Raw genomic sequence first — 27,704 nt, 5'->3', positions numbered from 1 at the left:
ATGGCTGCAGCATAGTATGTGATGGCTGGTCTGACACTCAACGTAGAATATCATGGTCTCATGCTTTTTTTTTTTGTCTCATGCATTTTTTGGCTTAGTCTTCTTGAAGTCAGTGGATACAGTTGGGCAATATAAGGCAGGGGAGTACATTTTTGGGATATTGAAAGATGCCATTCTTGATTTTGGGGCTGATAATGTGGTGCAGGTGTGCATGGACAATGCATTGACTGTGTGCGAGCAGGAGAATTGGTAGAGGAAGAGTGCCTCGATTCTATACTGGATGCACATGCCATCGCCTTGACCTCTTGTTTGAGGACATTGGATAGCTTGCATGGGTGAAGCTTGTGTGGGCACATACCAACATGATTGTGACATTTGTTACTCGGAAGCACACCGTGTTAGCATTGTATAGTACTTTCAGCAAGAAGGAATTGGTGAACCTGCATAGAATCGGTTTTCTTACATGTTTATCTTGTTAGCAAACTTGTTGGATGAGATAATCTACAGTGGATTGTGCCGCATGGTTGTGAGTGATGAGTATTGTAGGAAGAAGGTGTCACGGTGTCTCCCATTGTATTGGGTGCTTCATTCTAGCAGGAAGCAAGAGTCATTGTCAAGATTTGTGCATCTATTTTGAAGATTCTTCGTTTGGCTGATAGGAAGGGGCTACCATGGGACTTTTATATGAGCTCACTGATCAAATGGTGGAGAAGATACAAACTATGGATGGGATTGACTCCTCAAAGTTGGTTGATGTCAGAGCCTTGTGTGTTGAGGTGGGATATGATGCACTCTCGATTGCATGCAGCAACTTTTGTTCTCCATCCTATTTGGAGAGAAAAATCTAGATGGTGACAAAGAGGTGCATGATGGGTGGATGGATGTTATAGAGCGGTATACGAAGTATGATGTTGAGAGACATGGCATCTTATGTGATGAGTTAGATATTTACGAGTCCATGTCAGGCACATTTGCTCGGGCAGTTGCGAAGGATGATAAGAGGATGCACCAAAGGGTGAAATGGTGGGAGACATTTGGGGCTCACACACCAAATTTGCAGCAGTTGGCTATTCCAGTGCTCTCACAAGGCACATGTGCTTCTCCTTGTGAGAGGAATTGGAGCACATTCTCTCTTATCCATACTAAAAGAAGGCTGCTTCCAAAGAATAAAGAGAAATTAGTATACATAATACATCCATACGAATTTGTTGTTAGAAATCACCCAACAGAGGGTACGCACAGCGGAAGACTGATAGAATAGCCCAGGAGCTCACACATTGTGGTGTGGGGTGTGGAACAAACTTCTTAAACTTATGTGCATAGCATAGGTGTGCAGACTCGTCAATAGACAATGAACCAGCCAGATATAGAAGACACCAAAATAATATATTTCCGTCCAAAGCTATGGACACAATACAAAAGAGATAGATCTAGAGTCCCACCAATGGTGTGGTCCTCTGATCTTACCACAAGGTCCTTTATTTGCTGGCTATCTCTAGAATCGAGCCTGTGTGCTCCACCTCGAGCGTAAGTAGACTTTCTGTCCAGATCTCTTCCACCTTGCTGTTTGCAAACCAGCCTAGGTGGGCAGCCCTCCGAGTGAGCTAAGTCTGCAGGTCTCCAGCTACAACCAGACGGTGGGAACAGCTATGGCTTCATAAAACCAGACGGAATTCTACTCTCCAAAGCTCTCCCTCACTCCCTCTCTCTGAAGATACACTAGGGCCCAGGACAAATTGTCGGGCTGGACCCCCCCGAAGGTTTTTATTCATTGCAAAAATTCTGTTACATAAGTCCAGCTTCAAGCTGTCTCGTAAGTCTCTCTCTTTAAAACGTGAAAAATCCTTACTTTTACAAGAGCTTCAAGCTCCATTCAAATTGGCAACATGCCACTTGTCTAAAATCTAGACTAAATCCTATTACAAGCCTCTAAGGGCCATTCTGGAGTCTTCAAAGCTCTCGGTCACACGAACCGCCTCCTAGATGCTTGTCAGGCTCCCATTTCGCTTAGGAAAAATAGTCCTTCCTAGTACCTGCAACAATTAATTAAAGCGCACCACCATGGTACCCATTAATTGTTAGCGCTTTGCATGCAAATAACACACTGTGGACTAATCCTAGTCACGGTGGGCGTCCCCACTGAACACATGTGCACATCAAAACAAATATATATACAAATAAACATATATATATATTTTCTCTGGTTGACTAGGGTCAACACTCTTGATTATAATTAAAGAGCTTTGACTAAGGGTCAAGGCGCCTTAATTATAGCCAAGTCTCTCCAACCGAAGTTGGCACATCTTGGTTAACCGGGGTTAACCCTCTTGGCGCATGCCAAGTCTTGTTGACCGAAGTCAAGACTCAACACTCTCTGACCGCAGTCAGGTTTACTTGACTGGAGTCAAGTATCTTTGACCGTAGTCAATCCTTTGACCATTAAAATAACTCTTTGACCATAATTAATACATATAAAACTCTTTAATTATGATCAAATAAATGGTCAACTGTACTTTGACTTAGGATATTTACATTATGGTGACACCAGCCAGGTTCACCTCCAGGATGAGGCTCAACTGCTGCTGCTGGTGCTGCTCCTTCTGCTCCTCAAAATTCAAATGCTGCTCCAAGTGATCATTTATGAGGGCACAAGGCCCTCCCTTTTATAGGGCTAAAGGGCTGGCCAACCAACCGACCTAGCAGACCTAAAATGGCCGACCTGCTGGTCGGTCAACGTGGCCCCTTTGGCCCATTAAATGCGCCCCTTATGGGGCTCAAAACAAGGGCCTGTTGGCCCACGAACTAGGGCACATGCCCCCCTATATATACAGGGTCCAGCCCCCCTGTGTGCAGCCATGTTCCAGGCCTGATAGGCTGGCTGTGACCAGCCCTATCATCCTTCCAAACAGCCGATCAGGTGCTGGCTCCTTCTGTCATGTGTCTGCCACTGCTAGGGCTTGCTGCAGGTCGTGCTCCTGCCCACAACCCTTGCCGACTGGCTCACCACCTAGACGCCTACTGCCCAGAGACTCCCTGCCCTGCTGCGCCTCTGGACAGGCCAGATCCAAGGACTTTTTCCCTCGCCACCTTTCCTGCACATGGTCGCTATCTGAGACAGCTTTTGGAGCTCCATGTATCTTTTCTTGTGAGGTGCTGCCCATGTGGCAGCCCCCCCCCCTCTCTCTCTGTGGGCATCTTCTGACCTAGGTCTCCCTCCCCCATGCTCTCCTCATTTGGGGGCTTACAGATGGGGAGGTGACCTTTCCAACATTTGTGTCTCATCTCCAAAATCAAGGAAGGGATTTTCGAAGATAGAAGTGACCTTGGAAATGATCAATAAGGAGAAGGATGATGAGAGGCTTCTTGCTTTGCAAGAGATTACAGAGGGAGAAGAGGAGATTCCAACCCCTCTTGTTATAGGAAGGATGGATGTTGCTGCAGCTTCAAGCAGCTCTAGTCTTTTGGAGTCCCATGGCGAGGCAGATGAGAAAGATAGTGATGAGTATGATGAGGAGGAGAATGATGGCATTGATGCTGATGGTGATGATGATCGGGATGAGGATGAGGATACAGCTTGAGGCTTGAGCCTCATCAGTTGTGATGCATTTCAGCTTTATTTCCTAGCTGTGGCAGCTTGCAGGCTGGCAGCCTTTTCTTATATGATGTTTTGGTGTGGTACCTACTTCCAATTTTCTACTATCTACTACCTTTGATCATGATGTTGTGGTGTAGTATTGATCTATTGCTATGTACCCGAATTCAGATGACTCGGGTCCTTGGACACTTTCATGAATCACGACTTAAAAATTAATACAAGTTTAAAATTTTAAGTTGAAAGTTTTTTCTCTGTGTCAATTAAATGTGTACAATGTCTATTTTATTTTTTGTGGGGGGGTAAAATTAGGGTCACGTATGATTCAGCCCTAGGGGCTGAACCATACTCCAATCATACTTCCATACCCATATGCCGTATGCATATGGTAACGTATGGAAAAAACTATGCCCCTTAGCCAGCTTCTAGAGGATCATCACAGTGATGCCACACCATAGCTTCCATCCCGTCTTAGACACCCATTCAGCTCATTGTATCTGGCTCTTCTAGTCTCATAGACCCTTTGGTCTTTTGAGGACTTTGAATGAACTTTCTTTCTTTTGATCTTTCCACACACACACACACAAATCAGTGTAGGGTTATTTCTTGCCCCCCAAAAAAGGGGCAAGATTAGGGAGTTTCGTGCAGAAGTGCCCCAATTCTAGTTTTGCAAAAACATTCTAGACGTTTTTACAGGGTGAAACACAATTTTTGGTCACTATGACTATGATTCAATTTGAACCAAACTGATGCCCTCGCCCAAAAGGAGTCAATGCAAGGATCAAGGTTTGCCAAGAGGAATATGGAACCAAGACTAGAAAGTCTTATGATGAATTATGGGATATCTCTAGACCCTGGCAAACGTGCAGGTGGGAATACATGTAATGGGTAAATCATGTATTTAGACCATGCTATATGTTTATACTCAATATTGAAGACGTTTTTCCAGAAAGATGTAGATTTTATGCCCTAATCAACTGGTTCTTAGGGGTATCTACTTAATTAGTTCTAGCTTCAATAATCTTTGCAACTCGTCCATTTATCCTTTTTGGAAAAACAATCCATCTTCCTCGTTTTCTTCCAAGGGAGGAATTTGCAAATCGAGATAGGGCAGTGTCTTCACAACAGGATGCCCTACTTTCCTATGTGTGATTTCTTGCTGCCAGTTAGAGTAGAATAAGAAGGTTGACAATTTCTGCCCAACCATGGGTTAATCCGTCTTTGTGTGGAATTTCCAAGAGTATGCACGAGCGAGTTTTTAATGATGAGTTTTTAATTTTGTTGTGATTTTACAGGTGTAGGCTTTCACTGCAGTTACTGTGGGGGAAAAGGCCATCGCCGCCATTACTGTCCAGATTTATCAGAGGCAGAACCAAAAAAGCAGACTCCGAGATCATATCATTGCAGCTTGTGTGGCCAGATTGGACATAAGCGGACGACCTGCGGTAAATTGAATGCTGCCATGGAAAGCACTCTGATAAAGAAGAAGGATTATAAATGTAGTATTTGTAAAGTAGTCGGGCATAATGCCAGGACTTGTCAAAATAGTTTAAAAAGTAAAGGCAGTAAGGATATTGGTGGGTAGGAAGCCTTGTATGACAATGTATGATCGCATGCTTTCTGTTCCTCTATTGCAGGTGTGTGAAATTTCGTTGCAAGTGTCATGTTAAATACAATATTTTGGGGAATTTACTAGCATAATTTAGTGCACCTGAAGATTATGTACGGTGGAAATTGGCAGCTTATGCAATGCATAGATGATGACACTGGACAGCTCAAAGGCTTACCTGAGTGGATGTCTCTTGTGCAGTTGATGAATTTATTGAGCCTTTTGTTTTGTAACTGTGGCTACAGTGTTGTATAACTATGATCTATCAAATGAATCTCTCTTGTACTAATTGTCAATTGCACTATCTTTCATTTCCTGCTGTTTTTTCACATCGTCCTGAATTTTGGTTTTCATATTGAATATGTGATGTAGTTCGCAACTGTTTGAATGTGATTAGTTTTATTCTGTTTGCCGATAAAGATCACATAGCACAACTGCCAAATTCCCACTAGAGCACCTATCAAAGTCATACTTGGTTTAATACTTGCCAAGAATGGTGCTATTGTTTCACCAGAACAACTGATTTTTGGTTTCAATGCTTTTTTTGGGGGAATTAAAAGTAATCCTTATCAAGCAAAAGACTACAACAAAAGAAAAACCACCACCAATGTAGCAGTGCTTACCTTTTGTTGCATAGATCTTGATCAATAGAAATTTAGCAAGCAAAGATAAGTCTACACACACAAACCCGTGAAAGAGAATTATGCCCTAGTTGCCAACAACCAAACTTAGACCAGGAACCCTAAAGGAGGAAAGTTTGGGAAATAACTTGGTGCTTAATCAAAACATCTAAGAAGAGAGAGATTCCAAGTCACTGAAAGAAACAAGAAATCCATATATCCATGTGCATATAATGGTATAATGGTCCTGCAAGATATGGAGCAAAGCATGCATTTAATTATCGAGAATGCCAAATTTTAGATAAAAGTATTGGCAATTGATTGCATGCGAACTTTCTTTACTAAGAGTGCCAAGTAGCATGTGTTGCTCTCATTTACATGCTGTAGTAGGAGAGAGCACCAAGAAGTAGAAAGGGAGGTTATTTAAGACAAAATTACATTGGATGAACTAATTAAAGAAAGTAGGGTTTGAGGGTGCAGAGTCTGACCCACTTCTTGTGCCAACCATGCAACAATCCTTACTAGCTTGGGCAAGTAATTGAACTAGTCATATTTAAACCCGGAGAGTTGCTAAACAACGAATCCCTTGGTTGATAGGTAGGCATATGCAAGAAGCTAAAAACATTAGGAGCCCATGAGTAACAACATTTAAGGGTAGTGGATATTTTACATGCAAACCATTCTACAAACTATAATTGAAAGAAATCAAATTTGTGGTCGACCTATGTGAAGGTAGATGGTAGAGTTAAACAATTGCAAATAGTACTTGATCTCGCCCCTAACTTATGCTTTGGTGCACATTGGTGGAATGAGGATTTCAGGGGTCGTTTTTGCTAAGCCTAAACTCACTTGGGTGCTTATTCTTCACCCTACAATTGTTGATTGAGGAATTTTTGAAGGGTGTTGTGGAGGGTGGCCAAGCTCACTTTGATGGGGATACTTTTAACAAGGAAGAAGGCCCATCATTTGCACTTTACTTTTGCATGTACATGCATGACACAAGAAAGCAAGAGAGTTTATTATAGTCTTTGGAGGACCGAAGGGTTTATGGGTCTAAAGAACATTGGATACAATGAGAAAACTAAAGACAGAAACTAGAAAAAGGGGAGAATTTGTATTGAAAATAACTTTGCATGTATTTGTGGAAGGATCACATAGCAAATCATATCAGCCTATAAGAGGCCATGGAAGATCACTATTGAGAGCAAGTCGGGGTCATTCATCACCTATGTGTTGGGTTCTCTGTACGTTGTCTAGGACACCAGGGCCACTACGCAATGAGGATATTGAAAATAATCCCAATGGATAATGGCTCTAGTGAGAGTGATAGGATGCTATTGGTGGTGAGCTGGGGTAGCCTGCTCGTACCATGCTATTCTCCTTTGTGGGCTTTGAGAAATGGATTCTTGCTTACCAAGCACCACTATCACTCATTGTTTGTCCCAAGTTAGAGAGTAGAGAGGGGATATATTTGTTCCTTGTATGTGTCAACACATTGGTGGATTAGTCGTGTCATACACTCTGAGGCTCGATTGCATCGTCCCCTCCATGACCACTAGTCTGTGTCATCCAAGTGGAAGAAATCAGGGACCGTCGTATGGTTGGCTCCATAGAGACCTCTTGATCTCGTCTTTGCACTCGGAGCAATCGATCTTTGTCACTGGCCTTGTGCAGGAAAGTTGCCACATGTCTTTTTCGAGAAAGATGAGTGGTGAATGGGCAATAGTGTCATCCTTGGATGGATATTGCACTGGGCTTCTAAAACAGAGTACTCATGTGACTCAACCTCTTGCATATCGTATAATGTGCAAAGCTATCCCTCATGGGGAATGCCCTCTATGCATCCTGACTGAATATGTGGTCGATTGATGCAACAATCAGAGGCAATAAACATTGGTCAATTGTTAACGTCGAAGGAAAGCGGCGTTGACATTGGCCGAAGACCAAGAGCGAAGACGAAGAACAAAGATGAAGAACGAAAAACGAAGCATCGCCTAGAAGGAATGGCGAAGCTCCAGCTCTAAAAGACAAAAGGCGACAGGCGAGGAAAGAAGTAACAAGCAAAGGTGAAGGATGAAGCCCGAGTAGGAGATGGAGTAGTTCCATGGTTTGCATAACCAGCCTGAAAATGCAAAATGGACGAACACAACCAAGGGAACACACTGGAGATGAAGCAGTTCTCAGAGAGGGACGTTTCCGAGCACTAAACAATAGGGTGGTGGGAAGAAGACCTTAGGGAAATGGCCCCAGGAGAAATTTCTGAGAAAAGAAAAATGAGGCCATTTCTTTTCTCGGAAATTTCACATTTCACGGGACGGGAGGTCAATTGCCAATGATTTTAACCTATAACAGTGAAGCACAGCTCAATCGATGCAATCTTCTCTAGGGGAAGTACCTGAGATCGTACGGTAGGTATTCAATTATATCCGACATGTAAGATGAAGCCGATAGAGCCACATGTATTGAATCATATTAGCTACCCATTTGGTTGATCCCAAAGGATGACTTATTGCCGAAAGAACACACTGGAGATGCAAAATGGACGAACACAACCAAGGGAACACACTGGAGATGAAGCAGTTCTCAGAGAGGGACGTTTCCGAGCACTAAACAATAGGGTGGTGGGAAGAAGACCTTAGGGAAATGGCCCCAGGAGAAATTTCTGAGAAAAGAAAAATGAGGCCATTTCTTTTCTCGGAAATTTCACATTTCACGGGACGGGAGGTCAATTGCCAATGATTTTAACCTATAACAGTGAAGCACAGCTCAATCGATGCAATCTTCTCTAGGGGAAGTACCTGAGATCGTACGGTAGATATTCAATTATATCCGACATGTAAGATGAAGCCGATAGAGCCACATGTATTGAATCATATTAGCTACCCATTTGGTTGATCCCAAAGGATGACTTATTGCCGAAAGAAAGGCAACTGTCAGTAGAACTGAAGAAAGCAAATGCCATAAAGTAGTAACATGGAGGGGAGTTGGCAGAATGCTGACCTCTGCATTCAAGATAGTGGTAGCAAAGAACAAAAGGATGGGCCAACAAGTTGTAAATCACTTTATGGATTGTTATCGCGTTCAAATCAAGGATTAGCAACAACACAAGGATGAAACCCCTGCATAGCTTGAAAACAAAACATGACAACCTAAGGTCCAAGGTGGAAGAATGAAGAACTAAGGGGCCAAAGAAAGCATGACGGAGCGATGGGCTGTGTGAGGGCCGGCAATAAAAGAATTTGAGGGATGTAGCCCCACAAACCCATGGAACGCTTCCAAGGATGTAGAAGCATGGGACTACCAAATCATGAAGACTCGCGCCTTCTAAATGATGCACCCCTGGGGACCATATTAGAGTAGACAACAACATGGCCGACTGAGGCAACTTCATGAATGCATGTTCATGGAAGCCGATGAGGGAAGGTCGAAGAGGGATTGCCTCCCAAAGAAGGAAGTGATTCCTACAACTTTTCTGGACACATACATTTTATGACAGATGAAAATCTAGACAAGAGTTAGAAATTTAGGAAAGCAAATGTTATTAGAAAGAAAGGGGTATTGTACTATTGCACATTATTAATGGGATTGATGATTACACTCTCCCAAATTAATAGAAATTCACACAGTATGAATATTAAGATTTTTGAGGAAAAAGGGTCTTAATGCCCTTGGTAAACACTACAGTCCTTGATGGCCCTAAAAATCATCATTAGTGTCTTCTTCTTAATAAAAAAGGGTTGGGTTTGACATGGTTAACAACCATCGCTGCGCTGCGAAGCTTGCAGTCCCACATTGCATTGTATTCATGTCCTAACATGCTATGCTTGTGGATGGATGCAGGTGAGTTTGGCCACCTTTCCCAACGATTTTATGTATGTAGAAGGAGTGGGGACATGTCAGCTATGATCACATAACTCCGCAACGCTGCTCGTTTCAGAGCTTAATGGAAACTTTTGTTTACAGTTATAATCTATCTAAATATGATAGGGAAGTAGAAGTAGAATCTTCTTTTGGATAAAAACAAGATACATGAGATAATTGAAAGCACTAAATGACGAGCATCTACCTGAGGAATGAAGTCCTTAAGGAAATGCCTGAGGGAGGTATTTCCTGGATGTGGAGGGCCCTACGGGAGGCAGAGCGACAATGATAGGAAACTCATCTTCCATTCGACACCTCACACAGGTTCACAGTGTCTCCGTCTGAGTGTGACAACAGCGCGATCTTCCATGTGCCAACTCAAAAATTCCAGAATCAGCGCCTTTGTCTCGTTTGATGTGACTCGTCGCAGTACAGGATTTGACTTCTATGAAGAGGTCGTGATCCGACGACTGGAATTAATTTCCAGTCGACCGCGGACCTTCACGTGGAGGCGAGTTGAAGGAGCACACCAGATTGCACAAAACCAAAAGGACGGTGGTGGCCGGGTGGTGAAGAAGGCGATGCCAAGATTGTATGTCCACAGGTAGAATGTTGGTAGGAAGAGGAGTCGCAAAAGGATGGTTTGAAAAGCATAGGCCAGACTAGATCGAGAGGAAAACAACCAAAATACCAAAGACAAATTAAAGGATGAAGAACAAAGTGCAAGTTAATGAAGAAGTGAACCAAGTCAGAAGCAACAAGGGCGAATTAACCGATCGAGAAATGGAGCAGGCAGAGCATTGAGCCGCATCCATTGATGACTGTGCAAGACCAAAAGAAGGCCGATTGCCAGGACATTCACAAAGGCATCCTCAAGGACCGTATGTTTTGGGTCAAGAGGTTGGTGATGTCGAATCAACTGATGAAGGCACCAAAAAGGAAAGCAAAGCCAAGCATCAATTAGAGGATTGGCAACCAAGAGACCAAAGACCAAGGACAGAGGTGACAAGCCAAGCAACATTGGAAGGCAAGACATGAGGCCAACATCACACGCAAATATTGAAGTTAAATCCAAAGAACAAAACTGAAGAATGGCTAAAGACAGAATGATGGAAATTGAGCTAGAGCGTAAACTGAGCTAGTCAGCATGAAGGAGCTACGAGGTTTCAGGGATACGGCCTCCAAAAACAAGCCATGATGCCTTGAAGAACCGACAAAGTGTACCCCGACTATGTGAGACAAAAAATAGTCCGACAACAGAGACATGAACGAAAGGTGTCGTCACAACCGAATGATCATGAACAAGAGCACACCAAATGAGGTCCATGAGGACATGGATAAAGTCAAAGGGGATTGTTGGGGGGGGGGGGGGGGTTAAATATTAACATCAAAGGAAAACTTTGTTAACATCGCGATGACAAAGGCCAAAGATCGAGAGTGAATAGGAAGAACGAAGAACGAGCATCTGGCCGAAGGTGAATAGGGCCTAAAAGGAATGACAAAGGTCTAGCTCTAAAAGACAAAAGGTGTTAGGCGAGGACATAAGTGACAAGTAAAGGTGAAGGTCAAAGCACCAATAAACAAAGTAGTAAGGCCAAGAAGGTGAGTATCTCGAGGAGGCGACAAAGTGAGAGGCACGACGTGAAGGATAGACAAGCACCATAGAACACGACAATTGAGACCTATCAACATGATGGCAATGCAAGGATGTCAAGATAAGGATGCCCAAGGAAATACGAGTTGAAGGTGCAAGTCGATGAGGGAATCCAAGTAGATGCCACGGTTAAAAAGATATAAAAGGGAAATAACATTGTATTATTAACTTCAAAAAAATCTTGATATTTAGGAAAATGAATATGAATAAGCCATTATCCCTTTCAAGTCCTCTTTTTTCATACAATTATGGTTATAACAATGGCTAGATGTCCGTATCTCCATATCTATCTCGAAGAGTTATACATGGGGACGAGAAAAGTGTATGTTTATGTGTATGGGTATGTGCGTGTGTGTATCGCTTATCTCATCAATCCATACATCTACACCACCCCTATAGCCACTTGTTTGTACATATGAAGAATGAAGAGTTGTGTTTCTCTCTTGCCATCCATTGTTGTTTGAGCTTTATGGGACATCCTTTCAGCATTGTTATTCACAAAGTCATGTAAGATAGCTTCCACATGATCCCATCCTTTTCTGAGGATTACTTTGTTTCCATGCCTAACCTTTTTACATATAGCATTATGTTGTTCGTTATACTATAGTAATTCATGCAATTCACACCATGCCTTGCAACATTCTTTCCTCCCATCAAAGCTAAACAAGTGTGACACAACACCCTTCGAATCAATCCGCATAGTATTAGTGAAATTATTGAAGATATGAGTCATTTGATTCGCTAAGTTCATGCTCCAAAACTCCAATCGATTCTCTAAGTTCATTCATATTACTCCCACGACTCGTGAAAATACTTCGTGAGTCATTTGATTCTCTAAGTTCATGCATATTACTCCCGCGACTCATGAGTCATTTGATTCTTTAAGTTCATACTCCAAAACTCCAATCGATTCTCTAAGTTCATGCATATTACTCCCATGACTCGTGATATTTTTATTTTATGCGAAGTGGTTTGACATTCAGCCCAATACTAGTATTCCCATCTTGTGCTTTGGAATTTCCCATCATTTCATCCATGCATGCTTCATAGACCAAGGGTTGTAATACTAAGCCATACTTGAATGTGATTTGATCCATAGGCCATGCCTCTAGAGTTGGAACAAAATTTTTAACCATGTCATTGCTTAAATTCTCTAACTAATCTTCGACTATCACTCCTATATTATTTTCATTCAATACTTTGAAGTTCACAATATCATAAGGTTGTACTAGAAACACTACCTCTAATTTTTGTGTCTTATCCTTTGCCCATAGCAGAGCCTCCATGTCTCCCATACTTCTAATCCACTTGATCTACTAAGTTTTCTACATATATTTTCTACATGCACCTCATCCTCCTCTACAATGCTACCTTTATTATAAAGCTCTGGCAAGTCTTTCGTATTCACTTAATACTTCTTCCCACTGCATCCCCAAGTTTGCATGTATTCATTGTTGGAAACGAAAGTCTAATGTCGGCACCCAAACATGCATCAATTTACACGTACAATATGAAGACCCATTTTGCACAGCGTGACACAAGCTCATTGCATCATTGTTGAATATTGCACCATGTGCAACAACAGTGCCACTAATACTAAGTTCCACCATATCACCATTGTTGAGAATATTGCCTACAGAATGTTTATGAATGTAGTTGTTAGTTTCCATTGAATAAACTAGCTTTGCCTTGACAAACGGTTGCTGAAGCTCACTTGCCGCAGGCCCTTGAGCTATTGGCTCATCTAAAGCAACACCATCATGCTATAGAGAGGTCTTACACCACTTGATAACACTCCAAAGTGCTTCATTGATAATGATTGCATCAGCAGTGGGGAGCAGCAAGAGGGTCTCATTATTGATACATACCTCCACTATCAGCGATACAAATATCCACCTCAATCTTCACACCCTACAATACCTATTTGGATCAATTACACAAACTGCACCTGTTGTTGTAACTACTTCATTTCCAACAAACATCTTAAACTTGTGTCCACATCTAGTAGATATTCCTTGTCACTTCAACTATGGAAAGTAAGATTGTGAGTAGATTATACACAAAAGATTCATAAGACAAGTCCAATGAGATTCAATAGACAGATTCTGGCTTTGAACGGGAGAATGCCTTGCATTCTCCCAAATTTCATCTTTCCAAGGGAAGAATGCCTTGCATTCTCCCAAAATTCCAGCTTTTCAAAATTTCCTTTGCAATGTCTTAGTTAAAAATTTTGGCTTTGCAATGGGAGAACTACATTAGTGCCATTCTCCCATTACAATGTCCTAATTCCAAATTTTGGCTTTGTAATGGGAGAATGACACCGGTGCCATCATACCTTTTTGGCTTTGCAATCCCAGTCTTAATTATTTGGCTTTGCAATGGGAGAACCACATTAGTGCCATTCTCCCATTACAATGTCCCAATTCCAAATTTTGGCTTTGTAATGGGAGAATGACACCGGTGCCATTATGATTTGCAATGGGATTGCAAAGCCAAACTTTTTGGATTATGACATTGTAATGGGAGAATGGCACTGGTGCCATTCTCCTAATGGGAAACTAAAATTTGCATAAATTTTGTTTTTGCCAAGAGACAATGGCACGATTACCATTCCCAATTGTAATGTCTGAATTCAAAAATTTGCATTCAATGGGATAATGGCACTAGTGCCATTCCCTCATTGCATTGACTTAATTCAAAATATTGGTGCCATTATCCATTGCAAAGCCAAAACTAGGACATTGAAATTGGAGAATGGTGTTGGTGCCATTCCCCCCTGGCAAAGCTGAAATTTTTTGGCTCTATGCAAGTTCCATTCTACCATTGCCATGTCATCATCCAAAATATTGTCTTTGAAAGGGGAGAATAGCACCAATAATTGCAATATCATAATTAAAAACTTGGCATTGCAATGGGAAAATGGCACTAGTGCCATTCTCCTTGACAAAGCCAAAATTTTGGCCCATTGCAATGTCATAATTAAAAAATGTTGCCATTGTAAGGGGAGAAAGGCACTAGTGCCATTCCCTCATTGCATTGTGTCATTTCCTCATCGCATTGTCTTAATTCAACATTTTGGCTTTACAATGTTAGAATTCAATATATTGGCTTTGCAAGGGGAGAATGGCACTAATGCCATTCTACCCTTGCAAAGCCAAAAATTTTAAAATTTCCATAAAGTACATACATAAACTTTTGAAGTTTATATCTACATATGATATTTTTTTGAAATTTTGAAGTTAATATCTACATAAAGTATTTGCATATTAAAAAATCAAAGACATCACATTAAATAAAGCAACAAAAAAAAACATACGAACTAAAGCAAAAAAAAAATCACATTAATAGTAGCCTATATAATAACCTCTTCATACTAAATATCAAAGCTAGATTTTAGTAAAGTCTAATAAAATAACCTAGTGTTCAACCTCTTCAAGCTAACCTAGTAATAACTTTCAAACTTCAAAACTATCATTAAAATATTCACCTATTGAAAACTAAAGAGCTTAAATATTAAAGATTCAAAGATAACATCTTTTGGATGTATAGAATGCTTAATGCTAATCTATTAATGTTAACCAATACTAACCTATTAATGCCACGGGTACTATATGTATAAATAAATAAATATATACTTATATGTATGTATGTGCGTGCGAGCGCACACGCACGCATGCACACACACACACACACACACACACACACACACACATGCACACGCACACACACATGCACTCTTTCTTTATCATGGAGAGATATATACTTTTATATTCATATATACGTAGCTTGCATGCATTCTTTTTTCTTGATAATAAGCACTAAGAATAAAGCATATCTATAAAGAATGTCTAATAAAGCACTCCTCCATTGTGTGCGTTATTGGTAGGAGACCCTTAAAAAAAAAAGGGAACTCATTTTTGGACCTTTTAAGAAATTCACCATTTCCTCTTTTTTCTTTCCTCGAAAATATGCAAAAATGGATTCGCATTGAAGGCTCCTATAAAATTATCTCTTTGCAGTGGATTTGATCCCAACCTTGACTCGTGCTAGCAATAAATTTTCTATCAGGACCTCATAGTTAAGCTTTTAATATCTTTGTTTTTTAAAAATTTGAAGTGCCCATGCGATGGATTAGCATGTACTTATCGTGGTTAAACTTTAGCAAAGAAGCATTCAACAACCTAATAGGGTTTTGAATACACACACAGCATGACAAGCTTCTTCCAACCCAAAATATATTCCCTAAGAAAAAATTGATTTGTTGGACAGAACAACAGCAGTGCAGAAAAAGAGAGGGGACAAGGTCACATTGATAGAAATCAAAGAGGAGCAAGATGTTCTAATTGCAGACAACACATTGAAGAATAGAAGTCAGATGCAGGAAAAGACAAAATATGAACATGAAGATCCCACACTCTTCTTTAAAGAGATTTGGGACTCCAAAGTTCAGATCACATTGGATCAACTTCTGAATCTTGTTCCAGCATTCAAGAACCAATTATGTCAAAATTTGCATTTTAAGGACATTCCTCAAACAAAAAATCATCCATAGAGTGAAGATGAAGATGAAACACCCGACATTTACACATCCACCATTGAAGATGTGGATTACCAAGTCCCACTCATAGATGTGGATTATAAAAGGCAAAGGATACCAGAAGTATTGGGTAGATGGAGGATTAGGAGTGAACATCCTCTCTTTGAGGATCTATTTAAGAAAATTTATTGCAATGAACTTGCACCAGCACCATTTCAGGTCAGAATGGCTGATCAAAGAAGAATACAACCTCTTGGAATACTAAGAGAACTAGAAATTAGCATAATGGGATTATCATTTATGGTCACATTTATGGTACTCAGAATGGAGGAAAGAGATTGTGCCTATTCCATGTTATTGGGTAGGCCATGGCTGGAGCTGCTAAAGTAAAACAAGACTAGGGATCAGAAAGAATAACGATCAAGAAAGGCAAAAAAAGTTTAAAATCAATCTCTCTTCAAAGAGAAGCTTCCCGAGACAAGTTCAGCCACTATAAGTTTATGGCCAAAGTAAAATTCGCGAGAGGAGCCTGGTACAAGGCTGTGATATCACGGCCTCCTTGGAGCCCCCTTTCCTATTTTGGTTCCAATATCTTTGGCAAATCTTTCCCTTTCATCATACTCCTACCCATTTTGCAGACGTTGTGCATCTTGCACTCTGCTACTCCATTTTGCTATGATGTATGTGGTGGGGGTTTCTGCCTCTTAATCCCATGACTTTTAAAGCAACTTTTGAGTTCACTTGATGTGAACTCTCCATCTCTGTCTGATCTCAACTTCTTCACCTTCCTCCCCATTTCTTTCTCGACCATTACATGCCATTCTTTGAACTTACTAAAAGCCTCATCTTTAGTCTTCAGGAAGTATATCCATATCCTTCTACTGTATTCATCGATTAGCGTCATGAAGTAGTAGGAACCACCCAAATGATAGCTGAATTTGAGAAAGATGAGGAGGAGATTTTCCTTAGGAGAAATCCTACTATTTTTCCCCATATTTGAAATTGATGTAATCAAAATCATTGATCAGTATACATTCTCAAATCAACAAACACAATAGCCCAACCTAAAACCGACCAATGGTCAGAAAGCAGTTGGAGGCAGATTCTACCAACTACAAAAGTGATAAGTGACAATCATGCCGAACCAGATGACACCCTACAAGAGAACAATAAAAAATCAGCTGCACACGCCATCCTAGAAGCTAAAACTCAATTTGAAGAGCATATGCAAAAGAGTGCCATAGTCCAACAGAATGACCTGGAAGAGATGAACCTTGGAGACGGTGCAAGGAAGATACATAATGAATCCCAACTATACAAAGCAAGTCAAAGAAGAGATTGATAAGTTGTTGAGAGTTGGTTTTATATATCCTCTCACCCATGTTACATGGCTTTCACCTATTGTCATTGTGCCCAAAAAGAATGGAAAGCTTAGAATATGTGTAGACTACAGAAAGCTGAATGTTGCCACCATTACTGACCCTTTCCCTCTACCATTTTGTGACTCTTTGCTAGATGCTGTGGCAGGTCATGAAATCTATAGCTTTCTTGATGGTTTCAGTGGCTACAACTAGATAAGAATGGCACCTGAAGATAAGGACAAAACAACATTTGTCACACTGAGTGGGGAGTATAGGCTTCTAATGTCATGACCTTTGGTCTTAAGAATGCTCTGCCAACCTTTCAAAAGTATATCTAGAAGGTCTTTTCTGAGTATCTTACATCTTTTACAAAAGTCTTCCTTGATGATTTTTTAGTATTTGGGAGAAGAATGGAACATTTGCAACACTTGAGTTTACTTTTTGCAAAGTGTAGAATGGCTCGTCTCAGATTAAACCTAGCCAAATGTGCATTTGCTACTGTGAGTAGAGGAATTCTCCTAGGGCATATTATCTCACAGGATGGAATGGAGATAGATCCCAACAAAGTGTCAGCCATACAACATGCCAAACCACCCAAAAACATAAAATAGCTTCATAGATTTATAGGCGAGATTAAATGGCACTGTAAATTCCTTAGATACCTTGCTGATATATGCTATCCACTTACAAAACTCACAAGAGAAACTGAGCCATACATATGGGGTGATCCACAACAATATGCTTTTAATATCCTGAAGAAAATGTTGATGATGACACCTGTACTACAACCCCCTGATTGGACTCTTCCATTTGAGTTGTTTTTTAATGCTTCTGATATAGCAATACGTGCAGTGCTTATGCAGCAAAAAACACCTAAGTGGTTCAAACCAACTTACTATGCCAGCAAATCTTAACAAAGCATGAAAAGAACTGTGCAGTCATAGAGAGGGAAGCACTTGGAATGATCTATGCATTGCACAAATTTTGGCATTATTTATTGGAAAACAAAGTGAATTTTCATGTGGATCATCAAGCTCTCATTTACTTAGTGAATAAACTGCAATTAATAGGAAGATTGGCTAGATGGATGCTCTTGTTGTAGGAGTTTGACGATAACATTGTGCATAGGCCTAGAAAGCAACATGCCATTGCTGATTACTTGAGCAGGCTACATTCATGGGAAGGTCCAACAGATATACCAGATGAACTTCCTGATGTAAACATTTTTATGGTAAGAATTGAAGAACCACGAAATTGGTATGATAAAATGCTGTTCTTTCTTACTGATGGTTTGATCCCTGAAACATTAACTAGGGATCAGAGAAAGAAACTTATTTTATAGAGAAGACCTTTCCTAGTAATTGCTGGTGTTTTGTATAGAAGAGGAATTGACCAAGTGACGAGAAGGTGTGTGCAAGATCATGAGCAGATTGCTGTTCTAGCTAAAGCCCATGGAGGACCAGTAGGAGGACACTTCTCTTTGAGATATTATAGGTAAAAATATTTTGCAAGCTGGTTTGTGGTGGCCTACACTTTTAAAAGATGCTCATAATTGGGCCAAAGCATGTTTGCCATGTTAGAGAGATGATAGACCACTTGACAATGATAGGATGCCCCATCAACCAATTGTCCTTTTGGAACCTTTTCCAAAATGGGGACTAGATTTTATTGGACCCATCAAACATTTAGCAAAGTTTTCAGGTAATCAATATATTTTGGGTGCCACTGACTATTGTACAAAATGGGTTGAAGCTCTAGCACTCAAAACATGCAAGGCTAGGACTATGGCACATTTCCTTTATCACCAGATTTGGTGTTCCTTTTGAAATAGTGTCTGACAGAGGGACCCATTTCCTCAACAAAACAATTAGGAAGGTGACTAAAATGCACATGATGTTGAAGAAAAAGTCTACCGCCTATTACCCACAAGCCAATGGGTAGGCTCAGAGCTCTAACAAACTCATGAAAAAAGTATATAGAAGAACAGTTGTGCTAATCACCCAGAGGATTGGGATCAGCACTTGGATTCAGTATTGTGGGCAATTAGAGCAGCACACAAGGTTGCAACTGGATAAAGACCTTTCAGATTAGTGTATGGCTGTGAGGTAGTAGTACCTATGGAATTTCTTGCAAGTAGCTTGAGAGTGGCAATAGATAATAGACTATCCCTAGAAGATTCCATCAATGCAAGATTAGAAAAACTTCTACAATTGGATGAGGATAGGCTCATAAGTTCACATACTGCTGTTGATATTATTTAGAAAAGGATGGTAGCCTGGATTAATAGAAACATAAAGTTCAAGTCGTTCAAGAAGGGTGATTTAGTGTTAATGTTCAACAAAAAGTTGGGAAAAAGGCCAGGAAAGTTTAAGCTAAGATATGATGGCCCATTCAAGGCACTTGAGGTTTTTGATCGAGGCACCTTCCAATTAGCTGACCTTCATGGCGACCACATGTGGTGACCACATGACGCTAGTCTGGGTCTTGACTCCAATCCAACTGATACAATGTCCACAACTACGAACTCTGAGTATGATTTGAGTTTGACCAGTGTGTCCGACTCCGACCCCAATCCGACGAATGCACGCGAGTGGACAAACGACTCCGCCCAACACGTGCGACATGAATCCTACAGTCCGACCCGAACTCACATCCGATGAGTCTTTTTGAGTTTGCGCTGACAACACAGTCGATTGCAATCTGACTGAGACATCCAATTTTGATCCACTTCACGCAAAAGAAAAGACCCACGTCCGATCCAACAACTACTTTGGCATATGACACAGCTCCGATGAACAAATGTGTCGCCCTGACTCTCCACCAAAAATAACGCAATTTGTGCCATGCGTGCTAGATTTTTTGTACCAACCGGACCATCCAAGGACGTACAAGGTATCAACCCGATTCTTGTCGGACAAGCTTGTTCCCTCGGATAAGGCTCTCACTCCCACAATAGCCATCCTCGCCGACCCCTGCCCGATGAACTTTATCATGGAGTATAACACCCGCAGTTCCAAATGAAAGATCAACACTAGTCCCTCCCAATTGCTGAAAAGCACTGCTAGTTCCTTGCATGCCGCACTGACAGACGGTCCATCACAACAACACATCGAGACAAGCTTCTCCCATGCGACTGATCTACTTATGGTGCCCAAAAGAAGCCATTGGCTCACACTTACTAGGCCATCAGGACAATGAGAGCCAAATCTCGAACTCTTAAGCGCTACAATGCTCCTCAACATAGCCATGGGTCCTAAGAAATCTCTCACCCCTGCTCGGAAAAGCCCACGCCAAAGGCCGGCCGCGAAAAAGGCTATACACATACCAGATCCGGAGGAGACTAAATCGGATGGAGAACCACCCCTTCCTCCACAAAAGAAGCAGATGCTCATGGACAGCTTTGCAAACTTAAAGGTATTGTTGGATCTCTCCAAGCATTAGAAGTGGCTAAAGAAAATCAATTTATTACAGTACACGAGCTTACCTTGGGCATCATGGAAGGCTTCCCTGCATGCACTGCACAATACAAGAGTTTTTAGGCGAAGCGGAGGTATGCTTGCTTAGAGTGTCATGGTTTCCTATGAAATTATAGCACATGTCTTTTAGCTTTCCATCATCAATGAGGAGGTTGTGTACAAAAAGGATGTCGATTTTGACATGCAGAAAGAATTCGGGCCACCAGAGACATAGAAAAATTATTTTTTCATCAATAATGTTCAGGATTTAAGAAGGCGCCAGTAGCTTGTTTGGTATCTCGAAAGGATGCAATTGCTAGTAAAGACAAATACTATGAGGAGAGATTCTTATGCTATGCTGAGTGCAGCCGAGAAGGGAACAAAGATACCATGGGCCCATCTACTCCACTCACTCCTTATGAGTGAGATAGCTAGAAAGGATTTGAGCGCTTCAAATGCTCATTCCAAGATAGGACCGTTTATTGCTACCTTATTTGAATTTGCTGGCCAGATGGGTACAAAGACCTCGAAGGTAATCTTTTAGTACAGAGAAGAGTGCACCAAAGCAATGCATGACATCTAGCATGAGGAGGAAAAGACAAACTAGGACATGCTACAGGCATTGGAACATGCTCAGTACTCCAAAGAGGAAGCTACTATGGATATGTATGGCCAATCTTTGACAGAATGCCTATGGGATATGCCCTTAGTAGGAGAAGAGCTGTTAGATACTCGGCAGATCCCAAATCTTCCAAGAAGATTAAATTAAATCCTTGGGCAAAATATATGCTTCAAAAGCTAGAGACATGGAAAAAACTAGAGGAGAACATTGCCAGTGTATTGCTTACAACTCCTCCCCGAAGCTATTTTGAAGCCTTATCCCCTATCCACAAAATGACACAATTGTAGCAATTCCCTGAATAAGATATGACCGGTCCGCTTGTAGCAGGAATAGATTCCAGCATGGAGCTAGAACATGCCCTCATAGTCTTACAAAAAAGTACAGCTACAGCTACAATGGCAAGTGCAGGAATCGACATAAGATAAGAAGGACTGACACGAATATATGCTTAAGCAGTCAAAAATGCAGGAAAAGTTCCATGCCACTCAGCTGGAACTAGGGAAAATCAAGAGGGAATATGCCCAATACAGAGTTGTGCAGGACAAGCAAGTCTCTAAACTCACTACCCAAGTGAAAGTACAACAAGAATGCCTGCCAACTGTGACGACTTGGCTATAGGAAATGAAAACATAATTTTTTCTGCAACTAGATCGAATGGGTGTAGCCCATATAGACTTGAATATTGAGAATATTATACTGAAGGAATGGATCCATGCATTGGAAGGAGTTGAACAACACCTCAAAGACATGGCAAAAGAGGTAGATGGAGTTTTTCTCAGCTCCTCTGAAATCATAGTTTTGAAGAATCAGCTGCTAAAGACGTCTCAAGACCTATGGTCAAATATCAAAAAATGCATGTTCATAATTGCTGAAAGACCTTGTGATGCCTTTGCATCTGCTACATATGCATATGATATCATGGCATAGGAATTAGAGACGCTTCGATCTAAAGCACAGGGTGCAAAACAGAGGTAGATGCCCATGCATGATGACATAGCATTGTTTGATTTAAAGGCAGAGCTTAAGAAGCCTGCTACAGCACAATAGCAGAAACTGTTAACACAATTGGATGCAAAGCACACCACATTCATGGATGCCACATATGAAGACACAAAAATCATAGCAACCTCGAGCCATGCCTGAGCCCCTATGCAGATATTGTAGAAGAACTGACAACCTTTGCGGAGGAACTAGAACTGAATGAAACCTGCAAAGAAGATGCAGATGAGGTAGACCCAATTGCTGCTAAGGGAGCTGTCATAGATGTGAACTCCACCCACACCATCAAAGTTCAACTGATGGATTACTTCTAGTGAAGGGTTTAAGTCCTCCAACTTTTTGCAAAAAGTTCTACCATCGGGTGTGCTAGGTGTTGAGGATGACCCCTCCACCCACTTGGACCTCAACTAAGGAGGGTTAGTAGACCTCTAGTAAAGGGAGGTTACAATAGCAATAAGTAGTGGATACTTTTGTAATTGCACGGACAATTATAACTGTCCCTAACACCCAGTAGTAGTGGCCTTATCCACCACATCATTTTTGGGACTGTCTGTTTCTGACTCTTATCTGACTGAGGTCGGAATACCATCAGATGTTGTTATAAGCTGATCATCATCTCTTGCATGAGGGTTGTTGTTGCTATCTACTAAAATATAAACTATACGCAATATTTTTACTTTAGAAACGATTGTCTCGACTCTCTCTCGACTATTTGCATGTTTTGTACTATCTCTTCCTTTCCTGACATTAGTTAGATTTAAGTCTTGACCCTGGCATTCCCATTGCCAGGACTGGATATGTGTAGGTTTTTTTCAGTATTTTGGAGACACCACCAACATTTAGCCAAAATCTCCTTGTGCTCATCCACCAAAGCTAAATAATCCAACTCTTTATTGAACATGTCATAGAAGATAAACTTGTATTGGACATTGCACTTATGGAGGAAGTCAAAGAGCATTTCATCACATGACTTGCTTCCTTTTCCTGTCTTGGAACATTCAAGGATAAGGGATCTCCCTTCCTTGGGAATAGATGATACCTCTTATTTGGTCCCCCTCTTTTTTTCTACATCATTGTAAAGACTACATCAACACCTTCTTACAAACATTAACAAGAAAAATCCGAGGATAATAGAATGAATGTTCTACCATGCTTAGGTTCCTCCTGCAAGGCCAAACGAACAGTGAAGTCTACAGTCCTTTTCTCATATATCGCATCCTTATCTCTTTGATTTGATAGGAAAAATATATTTTCAAATTGCAAAAAAATAAAAATATCATTACATAAGCAAACAAAAAAAAGATCTTAAGAAAGCGATCTGCCCTATTAGGTCGACTTCCAACAAAAAAAATTCACTTTCTCTAATACTTTTTTCTCTACTAAGACATTTGGAATGTTCTAAAGGCCCATAACAATAAAAATAGCTTTTGTAAGCACCAGCCCTATTGAAAATATCAAAAGAAGTTATTCCATTATTTGTCCATGCTTCAAACATCAACAATTTCTTTCATAAGCACTAATTTATCAAATATGCTTAAGAAAGTCCACAATGTGCTTACAAAAGTGGTTTGGCCTATTGGGTGGACTTCCAACAACATAAATCTCTTCTTTCTCTACCAAGAGATTGGAATGTTCTAAAAGCCCATAATAGTAAAAATAGATTTTGAGAGTATCAGTCCTATTAAAAATCTCAAAAAAGTTATTCTATTATTTGTCCATTGCTTCAAATAGCAACAATTTCTTTCATTAGTAGTACTTCATTAAATATGCTCAAGAAAGTCTAATATGTGCTCAAGAAAGCGATTTGGCATGTTGGATAGACTTCAACAGAACATATCGCTTTCTTTATCACTTCTTACATTACTAAGACATTTGGAATGCTCTCAAGGCCCATAACAGTAAAGATAATGAGGAAAGAGATGCATAGATTGAGCTCATAGTGCATACACAGTTTAATGATGAGAAAGAAGATTTGGATTTGCAGTAGCACAGACAATCTCAGAGTTAGTAGACATAATTTGTGATATGTTAGAACAAAAGAAGCAGGCAGGTCAAGTGATATGTTAGAACAAAAGAAGTAGGCATATCAAGTGAAAATATCAGGAAGGTTGAAAGAAAAGGAAGATGCTTGGCCAGTTCCTTTACAAAAAGAGTTGAAAAAACTAGTAGCTAAAGCTGTAAACACATGTTGAGCACAAAGAATTCACCCTAATTGATCTTTTAATATCAGTATACATTTTCTTGTTTCAAAACAGTCACCACACTTGTGTTTTCTAACACAACAACATCTTTACCAAACATCCACTAATTGTGTTTTTAAACACAAATAGATACAAGCAGGATTTGTTTATATTTCATAAATAGTTTCAATTTTTGCTATGGAAAATAATAAGACTAGTCTGTTCATAATATTATTTTATAAACCATGTAAAGCAACTATGTGTAGGCATAGTTTGAATCTTGGTACTACACCAGGCTCTTCACTCTATGTCCATTATAGTATTGTATTGATGTGATGTTTACATCATGAAGAGGGATTATATGGAAAGCATTAAGACTTTCATATGGAAGCATTTTGGTGGGTTCAGGTCTTCAAGTCCAAGAATGCTTTCAAAATAGGTGGATATTATCCAGATAGTATTTAGATATATTTAGGTATAGTTAAATGCTTACATATACAAAGGATCACCACCTATTGGGTGTACCTCTTCAATCCACACTTGAAAATGTATGAGAGCTAGAACGTTATGTTTCCGAGATTATGAGTATGGAGAGAGATTTTGATCTACTATATTCCAAAATGGATAGTATTTCTTCCGTATCTATTGATCTACTCTTTTTACTGAATGTGTTGTCAATTTCTGACCAACATTCTGATGATGTACTCTTTGCACTATCTGTAATGACATTCAGCATTCCGTATATGAGTTGTGCATTGCACTTTGGGTTTCTGTTAGACTAGAATACTTTTGCAGGTTCTAGATGAACTCCAAAACGACCTTGTTAAAGGAAGAACAAGTGATTATTATATTGACTAATTCAAGAAAGTTATTTGGCATGTTGGATGGACTTCCAATAGCATAAATCAATTTCTTAAGCTTTTTTTCTCTAGCAAGACATTTGGAACGTTATGAAGGCCCATAATAGTAAAAATAGCTTTTATGAGGACCAATCCTATTAAAAATATCAACAAAAGTTATTCCATTATTTGTCCATGCTTCAAACAACAACAATTTTTTTCATAAGCACTACTCCATCAAATATGGCAAAAAAAGCTCAAATGTGGTCAAGAAAGCAATTTGGCTGATTGGGTAGGTCTCCAATAGTACAAATCACTTTCTTAAGCACACTTTTTCCAAATGTGCCAAATAGAGCTACTTGGCTCCAAAGAACCTCCCAACAAGCCAAATCACTTTCACAAGCACAATTTCTCAGAGTAAAATTATATGAAATCTAGGACACATGTTTGATGATTCTATCTGGATTAGGATGATACCTAGTTACAACGTCTTCAGTAAAATCTAGAGCCCTTTTCTGGGACTTCCTACCCTTATATTTTGGATTTGACAAAATATTATATTCAAACTTAGAGCAACCAAAACTCAAGTAGCGTCAAATAGCTCTCACACCTCATTCCTTCCTCTAGATTTGTGTGTGGATCTGGAAGATCTTGGCTAAAATTTGTCTACTTTTTCCCTCTAGACCTCTGTGTAGACCTTTGTGCTTTCTACCTCCAGATCTCTATGTGCATATCTATACATTAGTGTAGATTTGAAAGGTGGAGGGAGAATGAAGGTACTCGCTCCGAAATATTTGGGAGTACAAAAGTGTCAGAGGAGAGAAGGACAAGGATGAGTACTACAAAACAAAGGACAAGGACCATTATGCTCATCCATACATTAGGTTTGCTTCTCAAGTAAAGAATTCATAATTTTGGCAGGCTTCTATTTATGGAGCCCCATCCCCCAAAATTTGGCTTGCTTTTATTTATGGAGTGCATTTAGTGCCCAAACATGGGACCCCTATCCCAATGCATAGGTTACTGTTTTAGCAAGTTGTTACTTATAAAGTAGTTTTTCTCTCGTTTGTATCTTCCTCCTCCTCATTTGTCACTATTCTCGTCCTCTTACTTCGACAAGTGGGCGTGTGTATAAGCAAAGTCTATCTTTAAAAGTGAAAGTGAGAATTGAATGTTAAATTGCCTCTTACCTCTATATATATCCAAACCCTAAATCCTAAAATCCCAAATTTTGTTGGAAAATTTTTAACATCAAAGCAGAAGAACAACAATAGATTATATCACATTTTCTATGTCCTCCATTTCTTGAAATAAGAACTTGGAAATGCCAAATAATTTAATGCTACACTAGTCAAACACATTGTTTACTATCTTCAATATTGTAGGAGGCATGAAATTGGCACTACACATGCACTTCTCTACACACCAGACAACTTTTTTGCCATTTAAAGTAAAGTTGAAGGACTCTGACATGCCATCCTACATGACAATAGGTGTTCTTGCATGTCCATTAGAGTCCATAATGATGTCACTATCACATTCTTGACTTCTCCCTGATCAACATCAATAGATAAACATACTCTTATATTGTCTTCATCGTTAGAGCCAAGGGGAAGCCACTGACCACTTTTTTTCTTCTAGTGCCTCTAAAAAGATAAATACAACATTTGGCATGATATGTGGTATCTAATATCCACATTGTGCATGCCATTTGAAACACATCACACTTTTGTACACCTAAATTGGTTCCCCAATTCATCCCAAGCAAATCTTCAAGAGCATTTTCATCTACATGCTTGTAGGACCACATAGACTTTGTTCTATGCATATGTATATTCTAAAAACAAGAAACAAAAATATGTAGAGGCATAAACCAAGAAAACCTCACCCATGTGGAACCAAATGTGAGCTTCATGGCCATGCCCACATCCTTTGTGATCTTGTCCTTGTATGATTGCAATGTCTTTAGTCCACCATGCCACAATCCATGTCTTGAAGTTGTGGTGGTGCAATGCTTTGTAGATGGCCATAGCTTGATGTTGTCCATGGAATGATGTATGTTGCATTAAAAATATACATTCTTCTTTCACAAAGAGTCCAACTTCTCCCTAGCATGTATTTGCTTTCCTAAATCCTCATGAATCGTAGTGAACTTACATATGAATGACTCGATTGACTCCCACTCCTCAAAGTCTAAAGGGAATACATTTGCAATGAATAAGATCTCTTATTAAACCAACACCAAATCTACAAATGGACTTGTTACAGTTACACGTGAAAAAAGTACATAGATATGAAGTTCAAGATGTGGCCCTTCCATGGCATGCAAGATATCACCTCTCTTGCTCTTGGGAAGCTTATGTGGTCCTTTGGCC

The 27,704-nt window shown here is 40.1% G+C and overlaps 1 protein-coding gene across 2 annotated transcripts in view; it reads left to right on the top strand.

Moving 5' to 3' along the window:
• Positions 1–5,416, top strand: part of LOC147892958 (zinc knuckle (CCHC-type) family protein) — a 46,533-nt gene extending 41,117 nt beyond the window's left edge. For both annotated transcript variants that reach the window (XM_087387349.1, XM_087387348.1), the window contains one exon: positions 4,888–5,416. In XM_087387349.1, the coding sequence (XP_087243475.1) occupies positions 4,888–5,177 (290 nt within the window). In that variant the 3' untranslated portion in view covers positions 5,178–5,416. The remainder of the gene's footprint in view (positions 1–4,887) is intronic.
• Positions 5,417–27,704: the final 22,288 nt, after the last annotated feature.

The sequence above is a fragment of the Dipteris shenzhenensis genome, chromosome 16 (assembly GCF_047967505.1).
Source record: "Dipteris shenzhenensis isolate YYH24624 ecotype China chromosome 16, Dip_SZ_1.0, whole genome shotgun sequence".
NCBI lineage: Eukaryota > Viridiplantae > Streptophyta > Polypodiopsida > Gleicheniales > Dipteridaceae > Dipteris > Dipteris shenzhenensis.
Note: the sequence above shows the minus strand (reverse complement) of the source record. Positions and strands in the feature narration are given on the sequence as shown.